Raw genomic sequence first — 18,367 nt, 5'->3', positions numbered from 1 at the left:
ATGAGCTGATGAAATACAAGAGTCATGGCTGCCAGTTCAGGGTTTTCTGGACTCCATACTTGCCCACAAACTCCTACTCTGGAAATCTTCAAAAAATTCTCTGTCCTTGCAGTCCTGCCCTGAAATGAAAGATTTCACAAACACAAACTGGCCAGTCTGCAGCAACTGGCTGTCAGCTATTTACTGCTTCTGGATAATGATGTGCTTTTATTTTTATTAGTTACTAGTCACCAGGAAGCTCAAAGGAGAAGGTACACTTCCTCTTCCTCCTCCCCTCAAGTATTAAATATGAGATTCACTGAGACTGACCCCAGTCTCCCCAAGTTGCACGTTTGTGAAGCTGAAGTGAGTGGCCAGCGAGCTGTTCTCCATCCCATTGTCCTCACTGGGGACAGTGTCCCCAAGCTGCAGCAAGCTGGTGGTCTTGAGGCCATTCTAGACCTTGGTGTCAGAGAACTGTGTGGGTGGGGTGTTCTGTGCTGTTGTTGATTTGGACTGCAAGCCCTCCTCTTTTTCCTTTCCCTCAGCAAAAAGCTTGTTCTGCAACTGAGGAGAGACAGTGGTTAGGCTCAGTGAAAATGGGAGGGAAAGGTGGAGGGGAAGAAAGGGAAAAGGCAGAAAATATTTTCTAATTTGGAAACACCTCTTTACCATAAAGGGCCAGGCACTTGCAGCAGGGGAGGTTTAGATTGGATATCAGAAGAAACTTCTTCACTGAAAGGGTTCTCAAACATTGAATAGGCTGCCTGTGGAAGTGCTTGAATCACCATCTCCGGAGGTGCTTAAAAGATGCAGAGATGTGATGCTAAGAGACATGGTTTAGCACCAGACTTAGAGTTAGAGAATGGTTAGACTCAGTAACCTGAAAGGTCTTTTCCAACCAAAACAATTATATGATTTTATGACATGAGGAACAGCCACTGAAAAGAATCTTGAGTTAATGAATGGATAGCAGCAAGCTGTATTATTCCTAAACCCCCAAAGTCACCGTGACTGCCTTTCTAGTCCCTTTATCAGCTGTACCTGTTCCACATTCTGTTGCTAGGTCTAGATGGAATGGCTTGGTAACTTGTAGATGAGATACTTTGATAATGTGGATATTCAGACATATATCTTGACACACCACCTTGCAAACAAAGCTCTTGCATAGAGAGGTCAAGTCTCTATGGAGTTGGCTTTTATGTGACACTCCAATGATGTCACATAGTTAACTGCTTGCTTTAGCAATATCTAGTAAGTTGTTTTGATCCTGTGCAGCCTAGGCACTGAAGAAAGCCTCCATTTCTCTCGTGCCAGGTATAACTCATTTATCTTCAACCCAGAGTCTCCCAACATCCTATTTCTATCCTTTTTGTGATTTCTTATTCACTAGTTTGACTCCACAAGTCCATGAGCTACTGATCCAGGTGAAGCCACACTGTGGATTCTTGCCAATTCTAAATTCCTGGTTTCAGGCCTTTTATTTAACATAGAAACAAAGTTTCAAGAGTACTTAGAATAGAGAACCTTCTGAGTCTTGCTTAGGTCTTGTTCTCCAACGCTCAGCTGTCCTAGATCATAGGCAGATCCAGGCTTCCATATCCTTCTCATTTACAGTTTCATTCCTAGTAGATTCCCACTGTCCTTCCAATACTTTCCTAAACACTTTCTGCTATCAAGTACACAGAGCATTTTGGAAGCGCTTTCTGATCCTGATTTTCTCACTACACTCAGCAAATACGCTAAGAGTAGGGCACAAGAGCCAAAGCTTTCAGTGTTCTTCCTGCTCATTCCTAGCAGTTCTTTTTTCTGAGCACTGTCAACAATATTACCACTGTGCTCCCATCTACTCATACAATCGCTCTATCAGCTTGGACCTCTAAGGGGGCTTCACTCCCAGCCTTTACCCTGCAAATCTTCCTGTGCAGCATCTGCACGATACTTTTTCACTCATATAGTTAAAATTCTCATCCAACTCTTGACTCTTCACACCCTGAAAACTGAAACCATTATTTCTCTTGTCTTTATAAGTACTTTCTTGTCCCACTTATCTATCATTCAACAGATCCCTCCTCTTTTTGGATCCTCCACTGCTTTACTATTTAGATTAAAACATGTACCACAAACCTCGGTGCTCACTTGCCTCTATACAAAGATTTCTGATTTGACTTTCGGGAAAGCTACTCAGCTGAAAGGTCACTTGGTTCATGAGAGCAGTCCCCATTTCAAAGAAGTGCCTTGATGTTTTTTACCCTCTGCCCTCCCTGTAAACATCTGCAAAGTTCCTTTATTGTACCTTTCAAATCCTTCCTTTGTGATGTTACAGAAAAAAGGCTACCTTGCTGAGACTACAGCTTGTCATGCTGACCAGCATTAACTCACTGTCTCCTTACTCTCTTCATCTGTCAGTATCCACTTTTCCCTATTATTTCGGACTCATATGGAAAGGTTCTCCTGACAGAGGTCATATCTTCTGCTGTGTTAGTATAATTACTTGTACTTCTCTTGCTGGAATTCTGTTGGGGACCTCTAGGTGCAACTCAAACAACCTCCCCAACATTCTAAGATCTGAATACAACATTGAATAGTGTCTATTTAATAAATAGGACTAAACAAACACACTGGTTAACAATCTGAGCAGAGCTCTGGCTCCAAATTAACTCCAAACAAGAGTACTGCAAGTGAAGAGTCAGAAAGAAATCGGTGTATTCCTTACCTCCATTTTCAGATCAGAGTATGACAGAATATATCTGGAAGAGAACAGACCACTGTTGTATTTTCAAGAACGTTAGAATATTTTGGGTTAGAATTGAATCAGACTAAAACTTAAAAGTATTCTTATCTGTTAGGAACGAGTACAGTCACCATGCCTTTAAGAGAACTGCAGCAATTGATCCCAGGTAGAGCCTCAGGCACATGACAGTTAGAAAACCCTCACATCATCCATTACAGAAGCAATTTCTTGCTGATTATTCTTCTCCTCAGTTGAGCACTTCCCTTGGCCTGCACAGACTAACCATCCCAGTTATCTCCATTCTCCTGTATTCCTCACTACAGCAGTGGTTGTTTGCCACCTCAGAAATGCCTGGTCAGAATGCTGTGGTGTGATCTCCATAGGGCAAGGTTTTAACACAGGCACTCTATTTCATTGTTCCAGATGCACTAGATGCAAAAAGCTAATTAAAAACGTAACAGTTTATGAAATGCTTTATTTTTAAAACAGATTTTTGAGTCAGTCTTCTTACCCTTTCCTCAGCAGAATACAAATTCTAATCTAGCCTAGTTAGGAGCTCCTGAGAACCAGGGCAGCTATGACTAACAACCTACTCTTGAATGCAGTGTATCCAGAAAACCTGAACTCCCAGGTTTTGCAGCTTGGATCTCGCTTGCCAAATCTTCCTTTCTTGTTTACTGTAAGCGCCGATCATTGACCTTCTGCTTTTATTTCTGCTAGGCGGACTACCCAGCATTTGTATTCTGGCAGCCTCGCTTCACGTAAGGACACACAGTGCAGTCAGTAAACTTTTTGTTCCTTGCCAGACCGTGCAGCTCACTTGCTGTGGAACAAGAGTGGCACCCAGTGGCCAGACAGCTTGGTCCAATGCTCATGCCTTGAAATTTCTGCCTTTTGTATTTTATGCATTCCCTTGCAGCATTTTAAAGGCAGAAATCCTTCCACGCTCAAGATGACCCCTCTCCCACCACTGTAATTGAAATAGAAGCTAGAGAAGAGAAGCTGAAGTGTTTCCTCTCTGTACTCTTTCTGAGAACATAAAGAACCCACCCCAGGCGTAAGGCACTTACAGAGGGCACTGCTGATTTCTGCACAATCATGCAGTGACTGACTTGCCTGACATAAACACGGGAGAAGGAGCTCAAGGACCTCATCCAACTCTAACATCATGTCTAGAAAGTCCAGATGAGGTAAACACATTTTCAAACAACCCCACAGAAAATGCAGCAGCAAGAAAGGAAAACCCAGGGATAGAGCCTGCTCTGCAATCTCCCCTCGTGGGGAATTTACAGGCTGTGTGTTGCTCCCAGCCTATGGCTGGGTTTTACAAGACCATAAATCATATTGGTGCAAAGGAGGCATAAACGGTGGCAGTGTGGTGATAAACAGCTGCCTGTGTGACAGTACACATCTCTTGTGCTCCTCAGAACTTCCCATTACTTTGTACTCATTCTTCATGATGCACAGGCAGAGTACAAAAGTCTGTGTTCCAGCTGTGCTTTGTGGGACATATTACAAGTGCTGAGAATGCTTTTAGTTGCCTTTTTTCTTCTTCTTTTTTTTTTTTTTACCATAAACTGTAACATTAATTCTGAAACTCTACCAAAGAGCCTAATTAAGACACAAACAACTATGACCCTCATTGAACATTCTCTGAGATGGAGACATGGCTGTTTTGGTGAATGAGACCAAGCTCAGTAGAACATCAACATTTCATAGTGCTGTAAAATTGACAGTGATTGTGCTAGTTTGAAGCTAGCTAGAATGTTTTGGGGAGAAGAACAAGATCACAGGCTGTGAAAGGAAAAAAGGCTGATGTCTACTTCACTCATAGGCTTGCTGAGATGTGTAAGAACAAGAAATAAAATCATAGATAAGCACTTCTGCTGCTGGCAAGCTTGGAAATGCATCTCTCTTCTAACCTCACCTTCCATTTCTTTAATTAATCCACTTTGCTTCCTAACCCCCTGGCCAAACCTCCATTCTTCCTTGGGACTGGGGTAAGGTTGAGAGGGGTAGGGGGAAGGTGCAGGGGTGGTTGAGAGCCCCTCCTGGGGACTCAGGTTTCTGGGAGGGCTGTTGTGTTTCTGTATTCCCTTTTCCCTTGTCTATTTCTGTCTATAACTGTATATACTGTAACTATCTGCTTGTATATTGTGCCAGCTGTAAATAAAAGCTTCATTCAATTTCCAGAGTCAGCTGAGTCTCGTCTGGGTGATTTCCAAAGTGTAGGGGGGTGGGGAACACCCAAACCATCACAGTGATAAACGCGTGACAATGGTGTAGCAGCTTGCTGTGCTGAGACCCAGTTTGTGGTTTTGAGTCCTACTTGCAATTGAAAATAACCACTTCTGCAGAGGCTGTTTCTACATTAGAACAGTCTGAATTCTCCTAATTCCTGGCATTACTAAAATTTTACCCTAAACTTTGTATATTAACTGGTATTTCTTCTAAATGCTCTAGTGCCCAGATGGTATGATTGAGTGGAAATCAAAACTATCAGCTGAAAATAAACTTTCTAGTGTGGCTACAGCTAGAGCCTGACAATGTGACCCAAGCAGACTAAATGGCCCACATACTGAGAAAAAAAAATGAAAAGCACATCAGAAGAATCAAATATTAAAAGAAATCCTAATGTTTTAAAATAAATTGAGTGATTTTTAGACATCTGCTGTGGCAATAGAGAGCCAGGGATCTCTGTACTTCCTGAGTTATGCTAGGAAAGAACTAGGCAGTCTGGACAGCAATTTCTGCCAGATTTTCTGCTAACAGGAAGTCTTTGTTCCTTAAGTGTTTAGGTTTTGCTGCACAGTATTGAAGTAGTAATAAGGAAAATACCGCTCTGAATCACAATATGGTCTGATGAGTCCACAGTTATAGACTGACAAATGTAGGCAGATTTCCCCTGTATTTGGATTGTTTTGCTCTAGGGAAAGAAATGTAGTACTGTTCTTGTTTAATTCACACTGAATGCAACCACTGGAGAGCAGAACATGCAGTTCAATAGAGCTACTGTAAAACGTATTCCCTTCATGATCAAAGAGCAAGAAACCACCTTACAGTTGCTCTAGAATTAATATTGAAGATGTTTCACAACAGCTTGGTATTTTTTTTACAGCCTGTGGCTTCACAAACTGCAGTGACAATGCAAATGTACATCTCTCTGCTGTTACCTTACCTACACTTTCCCCCATTTGCCAATTTACTTTCTTCAATGGTTTAGCTGGTCACAGAACTTTTCTGAGAGAGGGCATCACTGTGTTGTTCGTACAGTACCTGGTGCAATACACTCCTAACACCCTGATTAGTCTGTTATGTGCACCTTGGCTGGCTTGCTTGCTTCCTCCCTCTCTCCCTTCCTCCTTTTCTTCCTTCCTCCCACTCTTCCTCCCTCCTTCTCTCCGTCCCTCCCTCCCTCTCTTCACAGAGATCTACCAAATAAGACTTTGAAATAAATCTGCTTTCTCCCATCCTGCAAAGTGTTCATCTGTTAATTAGTGCCAGGAAAGCCTCTTTGTTAGGAAAAGCTTGTTACTTGTGCAGCCAATAGTTTCAGGTGCAGACTTGGACACAAAATGTTTACTCATCGTTGTCTACATTTCTGGAATGCACAGACAGTGGGAAGCACTGATTTCATTGAGCACATTATTGCTGCACTCTGCAACTATGATTCTATGATTCTAACTGCTTCATGCAAAGCATCTTCCTGAGAACCTTCTGGTAACTGCCCTGTGAACGATCTCTAGCACCAAAGCTCCTCTTTCCTGGCCAGGTCAAGAGGTTATTACAGCACCAGGCACCTAAATCAAGGTAGTGTAACAGGAATAATAGAGTTTAAGAAACAACAGAAACCCATGTTTTTCAGAACTAGTTGAAGAGCAGAGGCCTTGTGGCATAAAGATACTCCCAGCAGGGTGGAAAATATTTTCTGTATTTAACTTCTTTTGGCTGTTACATTTCCTGATCATTGTTCACTGCAATCTGGCCTTTTACAACTTGTCCTCCTATTTACATCTTAGTCACATCAAGATGATGCAAAACAATCATCAAAGCGTGTTTCGGAATTGCTATGGAGAGCAGCATGTCACGGCCATGGTGTTGCATGAGCATTGCCTTTGCAACACTGTCTTAGAATCATAGAATCATGCTCCTGGAGCCTGCAGTTGTTCTGTTTTTCAGAGAGTGCCAGACAGCTACCAGGTAAATGCACTTTACCCCATAACGATGACTGCAAACAGCATGGTTTTATTGCCTAAAATCATCTGCGGTAGTAACGCACACCCGGAGCCACTGCCACTTCACGCCCACCCCTGCAAAACAGAGCCCGCAGCTCCCGTGGGACCTCGCTCGAAGGCGCCGCGAAAGGCGCAGCAGCAGGCACCTCCCCTGGCAGCCCCTGGAGCAGCAGGCACCTCCCCTGGCAGCCCCTGCAGCAGCAGGCACTCGCACACACAGTCTCCGCCGCCCCCGCGCAAGCCACAGAGCACTACACTCCCCGCCGCCGCTCTGCGGCCCCGCGCCTGCGCACACGGGGCGGTGCCGGCGCCTGCGCACTGCCGGCCCGATTCGGACGCGGCGCAGGCGCCTGCAGGGGCGCGGCAGTTCCTGTTCCGGGTTAGATCTGCTCCGTAGCGTAAGGCACCGCGGCCGGGGGGCTGCTTAGAGCGGCAGAGGGAAAGGAGAGTGTGTGGCCGACTGGTGGTCTCTCCCTCCAGCCTGGTACCCGCGGCGGCTCCGCGTAGCTCTCTGCTCCGCGCTTCCCCCGGAACTTGCGCTCCGCATGCTGGAGCCACGCTGACGGCTGTGTGGCTGCGCAGGCGGGGCCGTGTCCCTGCTTAGCAGCGCCGTCTGTGCGAGCGTGGGCTCGGCGCCGCTGGTCACCGGGCAGAGAGGAGTACGAGCGGCCAGGTGGTGGGACGAGGGGCGCGGCATACCCGATTCGCTCGTTCTGCCGCAGGGGTGGGGGGCTGTCGCGGGAGGAGCCTCCGGCCAAGGCAGTGGGGTTTCTGCCCTGTCGCCGTGGAGCGGGCCGGGTCGTCTCGGCCGCCTGGGTGAGAGGAGCGGCGGGAGACACATCTCCCGTGGCAGCGGGATGTGCGCAGTCCCCGGCCCATTGCTGGGCAGAACAGCCTGCTCCTGCACGCTGGTCTCGCCGGTCCACGAATTTGCGCCGATCAGTCTCTGTCAAGAAGCGATTAAGATCACAAGTGCAGATGGTGGCCTCTACCCACCAAGGCCATTGCCTGTCTGGCTGTGTCTCGGAAAGCAGAAGCGCCCTACGACAGGCGGCGACCACTCCGTGCTGGAGATTGTTAGCCCCGAGATCTATTGGTGAGGCAGGGCTGGCAGATGGGAGCAAAGAGGCAAAATACTCTGTCCTGGCGTGCTGGAAGTGAAAAGAATTATTCTATTACCCAATGCCATTGTTTCCTCTTGGTATTCTTTATACCTGCTTGAGAACAATGGTATAGTAATGAAAACAAACCCAAACCTACGTTTAATTTTCTTCAGCTGCACTTTATATTGTCTTTATGTGATGCTATGAATTCAAGCAGATTATGAAGCAGTGAGAGACTTTACTGAGCAATAGTGACAGGGTTTTGTTTTACCTGATAATTTGGCAAACCTGCAAAATGAGACTCCCAAATCCCACAAACAGATGCTGAGCATAAGCACTGACAGTAGTCAAAATACTGATGTTTAAACTTTATCACTTGGGTACTGATTCATAAATCAAGTCTTAGCTTGTAAACATAGTAGCATTTTTAATGTTAAATATATTGGAATGTACTGTATACACTAGAATCATCTTTTCAATCTCCCTCTAGGAGGAAGGTATGGCTGCTTCAGGAAAGGCAGCAGCTTTCCATTTGCCTCCCCTGCCGACTGTTGGAGAGATTATTAAACTCTTCCGCCTTAAAGCACAGAAACAACTTTCCCAGAATTTTCTACTGGATTTACGACTGACAGGTTAAATATCTTACAGTTTTAACTACTGTACAACATGTGTCCCAGCTTTCTTCAAAGTCCAGGTTCTAGCTGGTATTTGCATGATATCTGTCAAACTAGCAGCAGCTGAATCATAAGCTTTCAAAGACTTCTTTTAAAAGTAGTTTGTCTTTGACTGTAAGGTTTTACTTTCTGTTCCTCGAAAGTGGGGGTTTTTGTAAGTAAGAGGGTAGAAAACATATTCCTCTATAAAATATGAGTTATTAATTGAAGTGCAAAAATCCAAGCCTTGGTAGTACTTTTCACCATTACATTCGATTCAAACATAAGTATTTTTTCAGATTCAAGCACATAAAGTGCTGCAACTCCTTGTGCAGTTTGATTTACTATATACTGTGTTCAGCAAGGTAATTTGTTTATTAGAAATGTACTAGTGTTTTTGAACTGGTTACATTCTTTAGTATTCTCCAGATGTACATTGACAATGGTGACAAAGTTGGCACTGTTCAATCAGTGGTCTCTTTACTGTCCTAGTGGTGCTGACTGGATTTTGCAGTAGTAAATGCAGTGCAGATGATGATTTGATTACATTTGAAGATTCAGGCTGATAAAGATTTTGTATATGAACATGTAACACTGTTCTATTTCCTGAACAACTGGACTCTTAACCCTGGAATAAAAATGTCTGAATGCATTTAGTAAAGCATTCAAATTTGAGAAGTCTTCAAATATTTTCTATTGCATACTTAAGAAGTTGTGTCCTGAGCAGCATCATTTCTCTCGGCATCTCATCACGCTTCCTAGACATCCCTTTGATCCATTAGCTATGTTTTTGATTCCTATTTTAATTCTTAATCTTTTTTTCTTCCCTGACTATAATATCTTCAGGTGTTGTAGCTGCCCAATTATGTACAGGTATTCTTACCTGACCTTTTAACTGCCCTCATTTTTCTGTAACTGCTAGTTGCTTGTATTCCAACTCTTGCTTTACTTCATCTCCTCCCTCATAACAACGTAATCTTTGTAAAGCTTTACTGGATCTTTTTGTTAAATTCCCTTGAAGCTGAGGTGCTGCAGTATAATATAGAAAAAAGAATAAGTAGGGAGACTTCAGCATGTTGAACACAAGTGCTTATTTACAGAACAGTACTGCTAGTTTATAGATGAGAAATAATACTCTATTTGATTCTGCAAAGAGCAGCAATATATATTACAGACATTACACTGAAAATAGTATTTATTTTAAAATAGTTGAACATATCTTGTACTATGAAACAGATCTGAATTCTGTGCAATCAAGCAGGTATGTGGTCATTTAACCACATGTGTCACTGGGTCTGTTCTGAGATAAGCATGCTTGTGCTTTAACAATAAACAATGAGTTTATCTTTGTGAGTTGGTCCTTCTGGAGAATAAAGGCTTTATATATGCTTTGTGTCTTGCAGACAAGATAGTGAAACAAGCTGGTGAGCTCAGAAATGCCCATGTCTGTGAAGTGGGTCCTGGGCCAGGAGGAATTACCAGATCCATTCTCAGTGCTGGTGTCGAACAACTCCTTTTAATTGAAAAAGATACTCGTTTTATTCCAGGATTGCAGGTACCAGCTGGTGAGCAACTAGTACAAATGCATCCACAGCATGGAATAAGAATGTTTTAGGGACACAGAAAGTTTCAAAGTGTCTTATTTAGATCTCAGGACTGAAAATAAATTTGCTTTGCCTTAGATCACTGTTACCATTTGCTTGAGGATGAAAATATGCAGCATAGAAATTAGTTGCTCCTGCTTTCTCATAGGCCCTCCAGGACATGCTCTGCAACTGCATTAATGTAGAGGCATGTTTTTTTTCAGGTCAAGGTATTTTGGGTGCATTTCACCATGCAGGTGAAATAGTAGTTTGAAGTGACCCAATGTAATGTCATGTGGTTTTATTTTGCATTTTAATCCTAATAAATATGCTTTAATGTGAAAGCATATCTTTAGTTAATAGAGTTCAAAGTGAATTAACATTCGTGCACAGAAGAGTAATGCAAGAATTTTAGTATACATTTTTAAGAAAAACATCTATATTTGCTGCCTTTTTAAGTTGTTGTATGTTCACACATCGTGGTGTGTCTGGAGAAGAGAATGCTCCAAAGAGACCTTCCTGTAGCCTTCATATATCTGAAGGAGCCCTAAAGAAAACCTGGTGAGGGACTTTTTAGAGTATGGGGAATGGATCCAAGCCAGTGTAGGGTATATTTAGATTAGACAATAGGAAGAAGTTCTTCGCTGTTTGGGTAGCGAGACACTGGAACAGGTTGCTCAGGGAGGATGGTAGAAACTCCATCCCTGGATGTTTTTAAGGTCAGGCTGGATGCGGCTCTGGGCGACCTGATATGGAGGGTGTCCCTGCTCATGGCAGGGGGTTTGGGTTTTGGAACTAGATGATCCTCAGGGTCCCTTCCAACCCTGACAATTCTGTGATACTTTTATTCCTATTAAGTTTCCATGTGTATGGAATTTGGATGTATAAATCTAGCAAGAAAACCAGTCCAAAAATCTTTTCAGATTTGACTGTTCTATTATACAGATTATAGCAAATCACAGAATCATAGAATCAACCAGGTTGGAAGAGGCCTCCAAGGTCATCCAGTGCAACCTAGCACCCAGCCCTAGCCAGTCAACTTAGACCATGGCACTAAGTGCCTCATGCACTCTTTTCTTGAACACCTCCAGGAATGGTGACTCCACCACCTCCCTGGGCAGCCCATTCCAATGACAAATCACTCTCTCTGGGAAGAACTTCGTCCTAACATCACAGTCTCACAGTATCACCAAGGTTGGAAGAGACCTCACAGATCATCAAGTCCAACCCTTTACCACGGAGCTCAAGGCTAGACCATGGCACCAAGTGCCACGTCCAACCTTCCCTTGAACTGCCCCAGGGACGACGACTCCACCACCTCCCCGGGCAGCCCATTCCAGTGTCCAATGACTCTCTCAGTGAAGAACTTTCTCCTCACCTCCAGCCTAAATCTCCCCTGGCGCAGCCTGAGGCTGTGTCCTCTCGTTCTGGCGCTGGCCACCTGAGAGAAGAGAGCAACCTCCCCCTGGCCACAACCACCCTTCAGATAGTTGTAGACAGCAATAAGGTCTGCCCTGAGCCTCCTCTTCTCCAGGCTAACCAATCCCAGCTCCCTCAGCCTCTCCTCGTAGGGCTTCTGCTCAAGGCCTCTCCCCAGCCTTGTCGCCCTTCTCTGGACACGCTCAAGCATCTCAGTGTCCTTCCTAAACTGGGGGGCCCAGAACTGAACACAGGACTCAAGGTGTGGTCTAACCAGTGCAGAGTACAGGGGCAGAATGACCTCCCTGCTCCTGCTGGCCACACCACTCCTGATGCAGGCCAGGATGCCACTGGCTCTCTTGGCCACTTGGGCACACTGCTGGCTCATGTTCAGGCAGGTATCAATCAGCACCCCCAGATCCCTCTCTCTCTGGCTGCTCTCCAGCCACTCCGACCCCAGCCTGCACTTCCCCTGGCACAACTTGAGACTATGTCCCCTTGTTCTGTTGCTGGTTGTCTGGCAGAAGAGACCAACCCCCACCTGGCTACATCCTCCCTTCAAGATAGTTGTAGACAGCAATGGGGTCACCCCGGAGCCTCCTTTTCTACAGGCTGCACACTGCCAGCTCCCTCAGCCTCTCCTCATAGGGTTTGTGTCCTTATATTGTACTTCATCTTCTGTAGCACATCAGCAGTGAAAATAAATAGGAAGCTCACTTGAGAGCTGCTGCTGCCTTTTTCTGAGACCAAACCAATGTAAGAGATGAATGAAACTGTACATATCCTTAAACCTGAATGAACATGTAACTATGTTTGTAGAGTTAGCCACTGACAATTTACAATATGTAATATTTAACTTAGACCTAATGTCAAAACTTTGTTTCAGTTTATTTTGAGGAGGGCAACCAGAACAGGTTTGGGATTGGAGAGAAGGTTAAATGATAGTTAACAGAGTTTTTAAAGTACTTAACCATTTTTTTAATCTTGCAAAATTGCAGCTACTACAAGAGATCTCTCTGAATAAAGGTATACTTTTTGGGGTCTGTAATGAGCTTTTGGTATGTAATTATCTTCACTACTCAACGGAGTTAACATTAGTCATTATTTTTAATTGGCAGCCTCGCAGTAGAAGTCAATGTAACTGTGGACGTTGGTGAACAAGAACTATGTTATGTCCATCAGTGTTAAATTTGGTATTTTTTCCCCCCCAAATAAGATAATATATTACAGAAAGAATCTGGGGTTTGTGATGATGTGTTTTAATGCCTTTTTTGTTCTGTTTTCCCATTAAAAGCTCAATCAAACCAAGATGCTTACGAAAGGGTTGAGATTTGAAAACATGGAATGCCTGAGATTAAAATAACAACTGGGATTATTACTTAAAAATGTCTCTTTAGGTAGTTCAGAAATCCCCAGTGTAAAGCATACAGCATTTAACTATTTTTTCAGGCTGTGGTCTTTATCAGAAAACTGAAGTTGGAAGCCTCTTTACTGCCAAACTGAAATACAGTGCAGAACATATGTGTGGAGAGTAAAAGTTTACACAAGCTGTCACTTCTGTCTCGCTCTTAAAGAATCACAACCTCCTTATGCCATATGCCCTAATAGTTGTTAGGCTGGAAAGATTTATGAGGAGAGAAGGGATGCTCTTAGCCAGAAAGTGAACTGAATATAGAGTTCTTGCAGGAATGCTATTTCAATTTTCATACCATACCCTTTATGGGTTTTTTGGTGTCCTTTTGTTGAGTGTGAAGAATGAGAAGATCTGTGTAATGGTAAATTTGCTTAGCTTGTACCCTTCGTGCATGAGCTCCTGAAGCTCTATCAGCTGCATGCATTAGGGATGGTTTCAGTGGGTTTCAGAGTCTTTATTTCAAATTAGAAATACACAGCTATGATTCTTTGCTTGCAAATTAAATGCACTTCTCATTTATGTAAGTGCAATACTCAAAACCCCATAAACTCCTCGTGACATGAAGACTGTTATTTTTTCTTAAAAGATAATTTATGGTTGTGTAGGCAACTCTGCTATTTTCTAACTTTATTGATCTTACATTATCTTTTATAATATTATAGCATTTGTAACAGCTTCGAAGAAAGATTTGACAAATCATGGCAGATTAGTGAATTTCTGTGCCATATAATTGCTAGTGTAGTGCTTAAAAATCCTTTAAGTGGTTTGGAGTCAAGGTTAGATCTATTCTGATTTGAAAATAATTGCACTTAAAACGTGTAGGAACATTGAGTCTTTAGTTAAGTTTCTTCTTTTTAGTACTCTACACAAAACTTAGCTGTCTCGAAGGTAAAACAGAACTCAAAAATTTAGAAGTCATGCAAACATTTTGTGAATAGTAGGAGAAAGCACTTTCGTTTGGCTCAGAGACATGGAAAAAGCCGTTTATGCCTCTGATTCAGACTGAAGGTGGAGCTGACAACAGTGAACAGTTTATGTCAGTGTTTAAGCCACTATCACATAACTATTGATGGGTTTGGATTACTGTGCTGAAGCAAAGTTGTCCTATAAGGTTTTTTTTTCATTATTCTGACTTAGGAATGCTACTTAAAAACTAATTTTGATGGTGTGAAATGACACCAGAAATGAAAGAGTTGGTCATCAAGCCACATCTGGTGCTGAGTTTGCATTTCAGCCCTTGTAAAATACTAGACAAGCTCCTGAAGCGACACAGACAAGTTGGCAACAGAGTGGGGTTTGTAACGTCTGAAAAGAGAGAATTTTGTGAGATTTTTCTCTGCTGTTAGGTACTTGTATCATCATATTTGGAAACTCCTTTTTTTCCACCTCAGCACAAGGGGGAACTTCTTTACTATAGGGGTCACAGAGCACTGGAACAGGCTCCCCAGAGAGGTTGTGGAGCCTTCTTCCCTGGAGACTTTCAAGGCCTGTCTGGATGCATTCCCCTGTGATCTGTGCTGTGTGGTCCTGCTCTGGAAGGGGGGTTGGACTGGATGATCTCCTTGGGTCCCTTCCAACCCCTAACACCCAGTGATCCTGTGATTAATGCTGTGAGTTCGTATTCCCACAGGGAGTATGAAGAGAATCTTTTCCTCTCCATTTTCATGTAAAAGGAAAATGACTTGAGTATTTCTGCAGCTAAAATTGGATAATAGACCCCATAGCTGCAGAGGAGACAAAATAAACAATGTGAACTTGTTTCCATAGGTAATGGATCTGAATACTTTCCAGATCCTGCTGCCTGCATTGTTACTTTCATCAAGTGGGGTCCTGTTAGCAGCCCACGGTTTGTTGTTCTTGTTGAAGAGGCTTTTAGCAGTCTTTTCAAGTTTCAGCTGTGAATAGTAAGAGTTCACTGAACCACACACTTCAGTTTTGTTGTTAGTATTTGCTTTTTGATAGTAAATACTTAGTAAGACTGTACTCTTTGTGGTTTGTTGGTTGGTTTTGTCTATTGAAGATACATAGCAATGATTTTCATTCCTGCTGTGGCTGGAACTGGTAATCAGTTCAGTCAGTGCTCACTGAATTCTGCTTGCTTGCTTACAAACAGATGCTATCTGAAGCTGCTCCGGGAAAAGTGCGCATTGTTCATGGAGATATCCTGACATACAAGATGGAGAAGGCTTTCCCAAAGCACTTAAAAAAGAACTGGGAGGATGGTTAGTATTTGCACTTGATTTATTTCATTTTTAAGGCTTCTGAGTTAGTCCACAGTGTGATGATGTAGTTGGGGTTCATGCAGGGCTTACTCTGTTCTGGTGTGTTTTGAAGGTAAGGAGAGACAAGCTAACTTTATTCCTTTCTAGAAGGAACCAGAAAAAATGTAGAATTTGTGTGACATTCACCTTGGTAAACAGGGAGGAGCTTTGTAATTATTAACCTTAGAGTGTCTTGACTGGGCAGTGATGACTTGGAAAGTATAAAATGAAATGATACATTTCTTCCCCAGCTTTTTCCTCATTTGGAAGGAGGTGGAAGCCACAGACATATTGTTCCACTAGCATTTCTCTAATTTGCTTTGAAACTTTGAGGAAATTTGTCCTTAAAAATCAGGTTTAGCATTGCTTTGGGTTCAGCTGGATACCTTGGGCAAAAGCAGAATCTACTTACATTTTTTTGTTTGGGTTTTTGTTGGTTGTTTTTTTTATCTTTTTTTCCCCTCAAAATTGAGCTTCTCCTAGGATTCAGTTTCATCTTCCTTTTAAAACATGTGTTATTGTTAGATAAATGAGAAATGACCTCTCAGTCCCCTTTTCCAGAGTCAGTGTCTGCAGTATCTAAAGAGCACTGAACTGCTTCCTGACTTCAGGCATAAAGGACCATTCCACATTATGTTCACCTTGGAAAATTCCATGCTGTGTTTGCCTCATTGCAAAACATAAGTGCTTCACAAAACGAAACTGGGAGCAAAAGTATGTGTAAAAGTGTACTGCAGTTTTTAAATATTTACCTTTCTGGAACATAGCTACAAAGCATTGTCTTTGGAGCTAACTAGTTACACGTCAGAGATACTTTATTGCTGTCAGAAAATCTGAAAGGCCCATGGGTTTCAAGACAATACTTGGCTGTCTCTGATCTATGTGTATGTCTATATGGCAAGTACACTGGAAATATCACAGCCTAAAAGGTGCATAATAACTAAAGTGTGCCAGAAAACAGCATGATCTTTATATTACTATCTCATATCTATGTTATTAAATGTGGTAGTATCTCTGTAGTATCTAAGAAGCGTAACACTTGATTTTGTTTTGTCCACTTCTGTTGTCCTGCTTAGACATAATCATCCCTGATAAAAAAATTCCTTCTCTGTGTGGTACAATGCACATATGCTGACATGATCCATAACTGAAAAGTACCTATCACTTCTTGTAGCTGTCTTGTATGTGCTCTAAGATCTTTCGGCATCAGAGGACTCAGTACAGAAGGAGAGCTCTATTCACTTTAGGTTAGGCGATTGTTTGAGGGATTATGAACACTAAAGTTCCCAGAAGAATGAGTGTGGCTGTTTGCTCTGTACCCCTAGACATTGTTTGACATCATGGAAACACTTGTCATTTTGCTGGTTTTGGAGTTCTGCTGTCGTGGAGTAGCTCAGCTGCAGTCTACTGATAACTGAAGCTACTGATTTATTCAAATGTAAATGAGAAGCCATTTTAACCACCTTTTCCCAAATAATTACTGAGAATGGTAACAGAGTTTTGTCAGTGCAAGACAGCTGTAAATAGAAAGGCATAATTTTGGCGTGGCATGATAAAAATCAGTTTTGTATTTGAAGTCTGTGTTGATATGAACACATATTCCCTACTTGTTCTTTCATGGCAAAATCTTATTCAAAACTTCTTGACAGTTTCTTTTCTTCCATCGAACGTTAACAGAGCCACCAGATATACATATCATTGGGAATCTGCCCTTCAGTGTTTCAACTCCTCTAATCATCAAATGGCTTGAAAATGTTTCCAAAAAGGATGGACCTTTTATTTATGGCAGGACACAGATGACATTGACTTTTCAGAAGGAAGTTGCAGAGGTAAGATGTTAGTGTTTTCCAAAAAGGTACAGGTGCTAAATTAAGCAGAAATATCTTTACGTGCAGCCTTCTCTTTTAATAGCACAAACTCAGTCTTAGTTGGACTAAGGAGGAAAGAGTTGGTTTAGTTTTTAGTTGGTGTGGCTGTAAATGATGCATTTTAATGTTGACTTACCTGCTTGGGTCCTTTCACAGCACATAAATACAGTGTATTTTAAAATCCCTTTTGGATGGCTGTATTTCCTTGAGGTGTTTAATCTGTTCTTCTCTGAAGTCTAATTTCCTCGACATTATAAGATTCTACATCACTTTTCTGGTTTTAAATGTCTTTCTTTTGTCACAGTTGTTCATGCACAGTTTCATCAGTCTGTTTTTCCTTACCTTTCAATCATCTCAAGAAACACAATTGTTTACTTTCTTTGCCCTCTTAATTAAAAATAATGTTTTAGAAAAACATTTTCCTTGAAATAAGGAGAATGAAAGGTTAGCATTATTTCCAGTTGTGATTAAACACTTAAAACAGAGGGAATGTTTGTCAAGACTCTGGAAACTGACTGACTTTGAAACAAGACTTGAAATCAGAATTAATGTGTTCCTGACAGTTGCTGTTTGTGAAAGGGCATTTGAGTTCTGTTGCAGCAAATCCGAAGAGCAGATTAAGACCTTACTTTGTCTCAACAGTTAGATTCTCAAAGAAAGACAAACTAGTCTGTTATATTGTACTGATAATTCTAGATGAGCTGATATTCTAGATCAATTGATACTAAGTTGGCTTTTTCCACAGCACTTTCACACTTAATTTATTTTGGTTGCCATTGCATGAAATGTACCTGGAGGCTGGAAGACTTCTTACTTTGTATTTATGAAAGCTGTGTGGCTTCTTACCAGCATCTCACTTGCTTTAAAAATAGTTTTTTTAAAAAGCTAGATTTCCATCTAGTTACTCCAGTGTTTGTAAATAACTCTTTTTCTGTGCACAACCTAACTCTCTGTGTTCTCTTAGCTTTCATCTTTCAAAGTAAAAATTCCAATAGGAAAATTTTGCTGTGGGTTTTTTGGGGTGCGTAAATGTGTAAGAGTTCTACATGCAAGTGACATGTCTGCTGTCATTTTTGGAGGTCATAGAAAACCATATTGAGCTGTTTTACTGTAGCCTT

At 42.2% G+C, this 18,367-nt stretch overlaps 1 protein-coding gene across 6 annotated transcripts in view; it reads left to right on the top strand.

The window, feature by feature from the left end:
• Window positions 1-7,287: 7,287 nt before the first annotated feature.
• TFB1M (transcription factor B1, mitochondrial) overlaps window positions 7,288-18,367 on the top strand; it is a 29,212-nt gene continuing 18,132 nt past the window's right edge. The window contains exons 1-5 of one of the 6 annotated variants that reach the window (XM_064169213.1): window positions 7,288-7,346; window positions 8,542-8,683; window positions 10,108-10,259; window positions 15,234-15,342; window positions 17,059-17,210. In XM_064169213.1, the coding sequence (XP_064025283.1) occupies window positions 8,551-8,683; window positions 10,108-10,259; window positions 15,234-15,342; window positions 17,059-17,210 (546 nt within the window). In that variant the 5' untranslated portion in view covers window positions 7,288-7,346; window positions 8,542-8,550. The other 5 variants (XM_064169212.1, XM_064169210.1, XM_064169214.1 and 2 more) reach the window with 5 other exon arrangements.

Source organism: Pogoniulus pusillus, chromosome 31 (assembly GCF_015220805.1).
Source record: "Pogoniulus pusillus isolate bPogPus1 chromosome 31, bPogPus1.pri, whole genome shotgun sequence".
Lineage (NCBI taxonomy): Eukaryota > Metazoa > Chordata > Aves > Piciformes > Lybiidae > Pogoniulus > Pogoniulus pusillus.
Note: the sequence above shows the minus strand (reverse complement) of the source record. Positions and strands in the feature narration are given on the sequence as shown.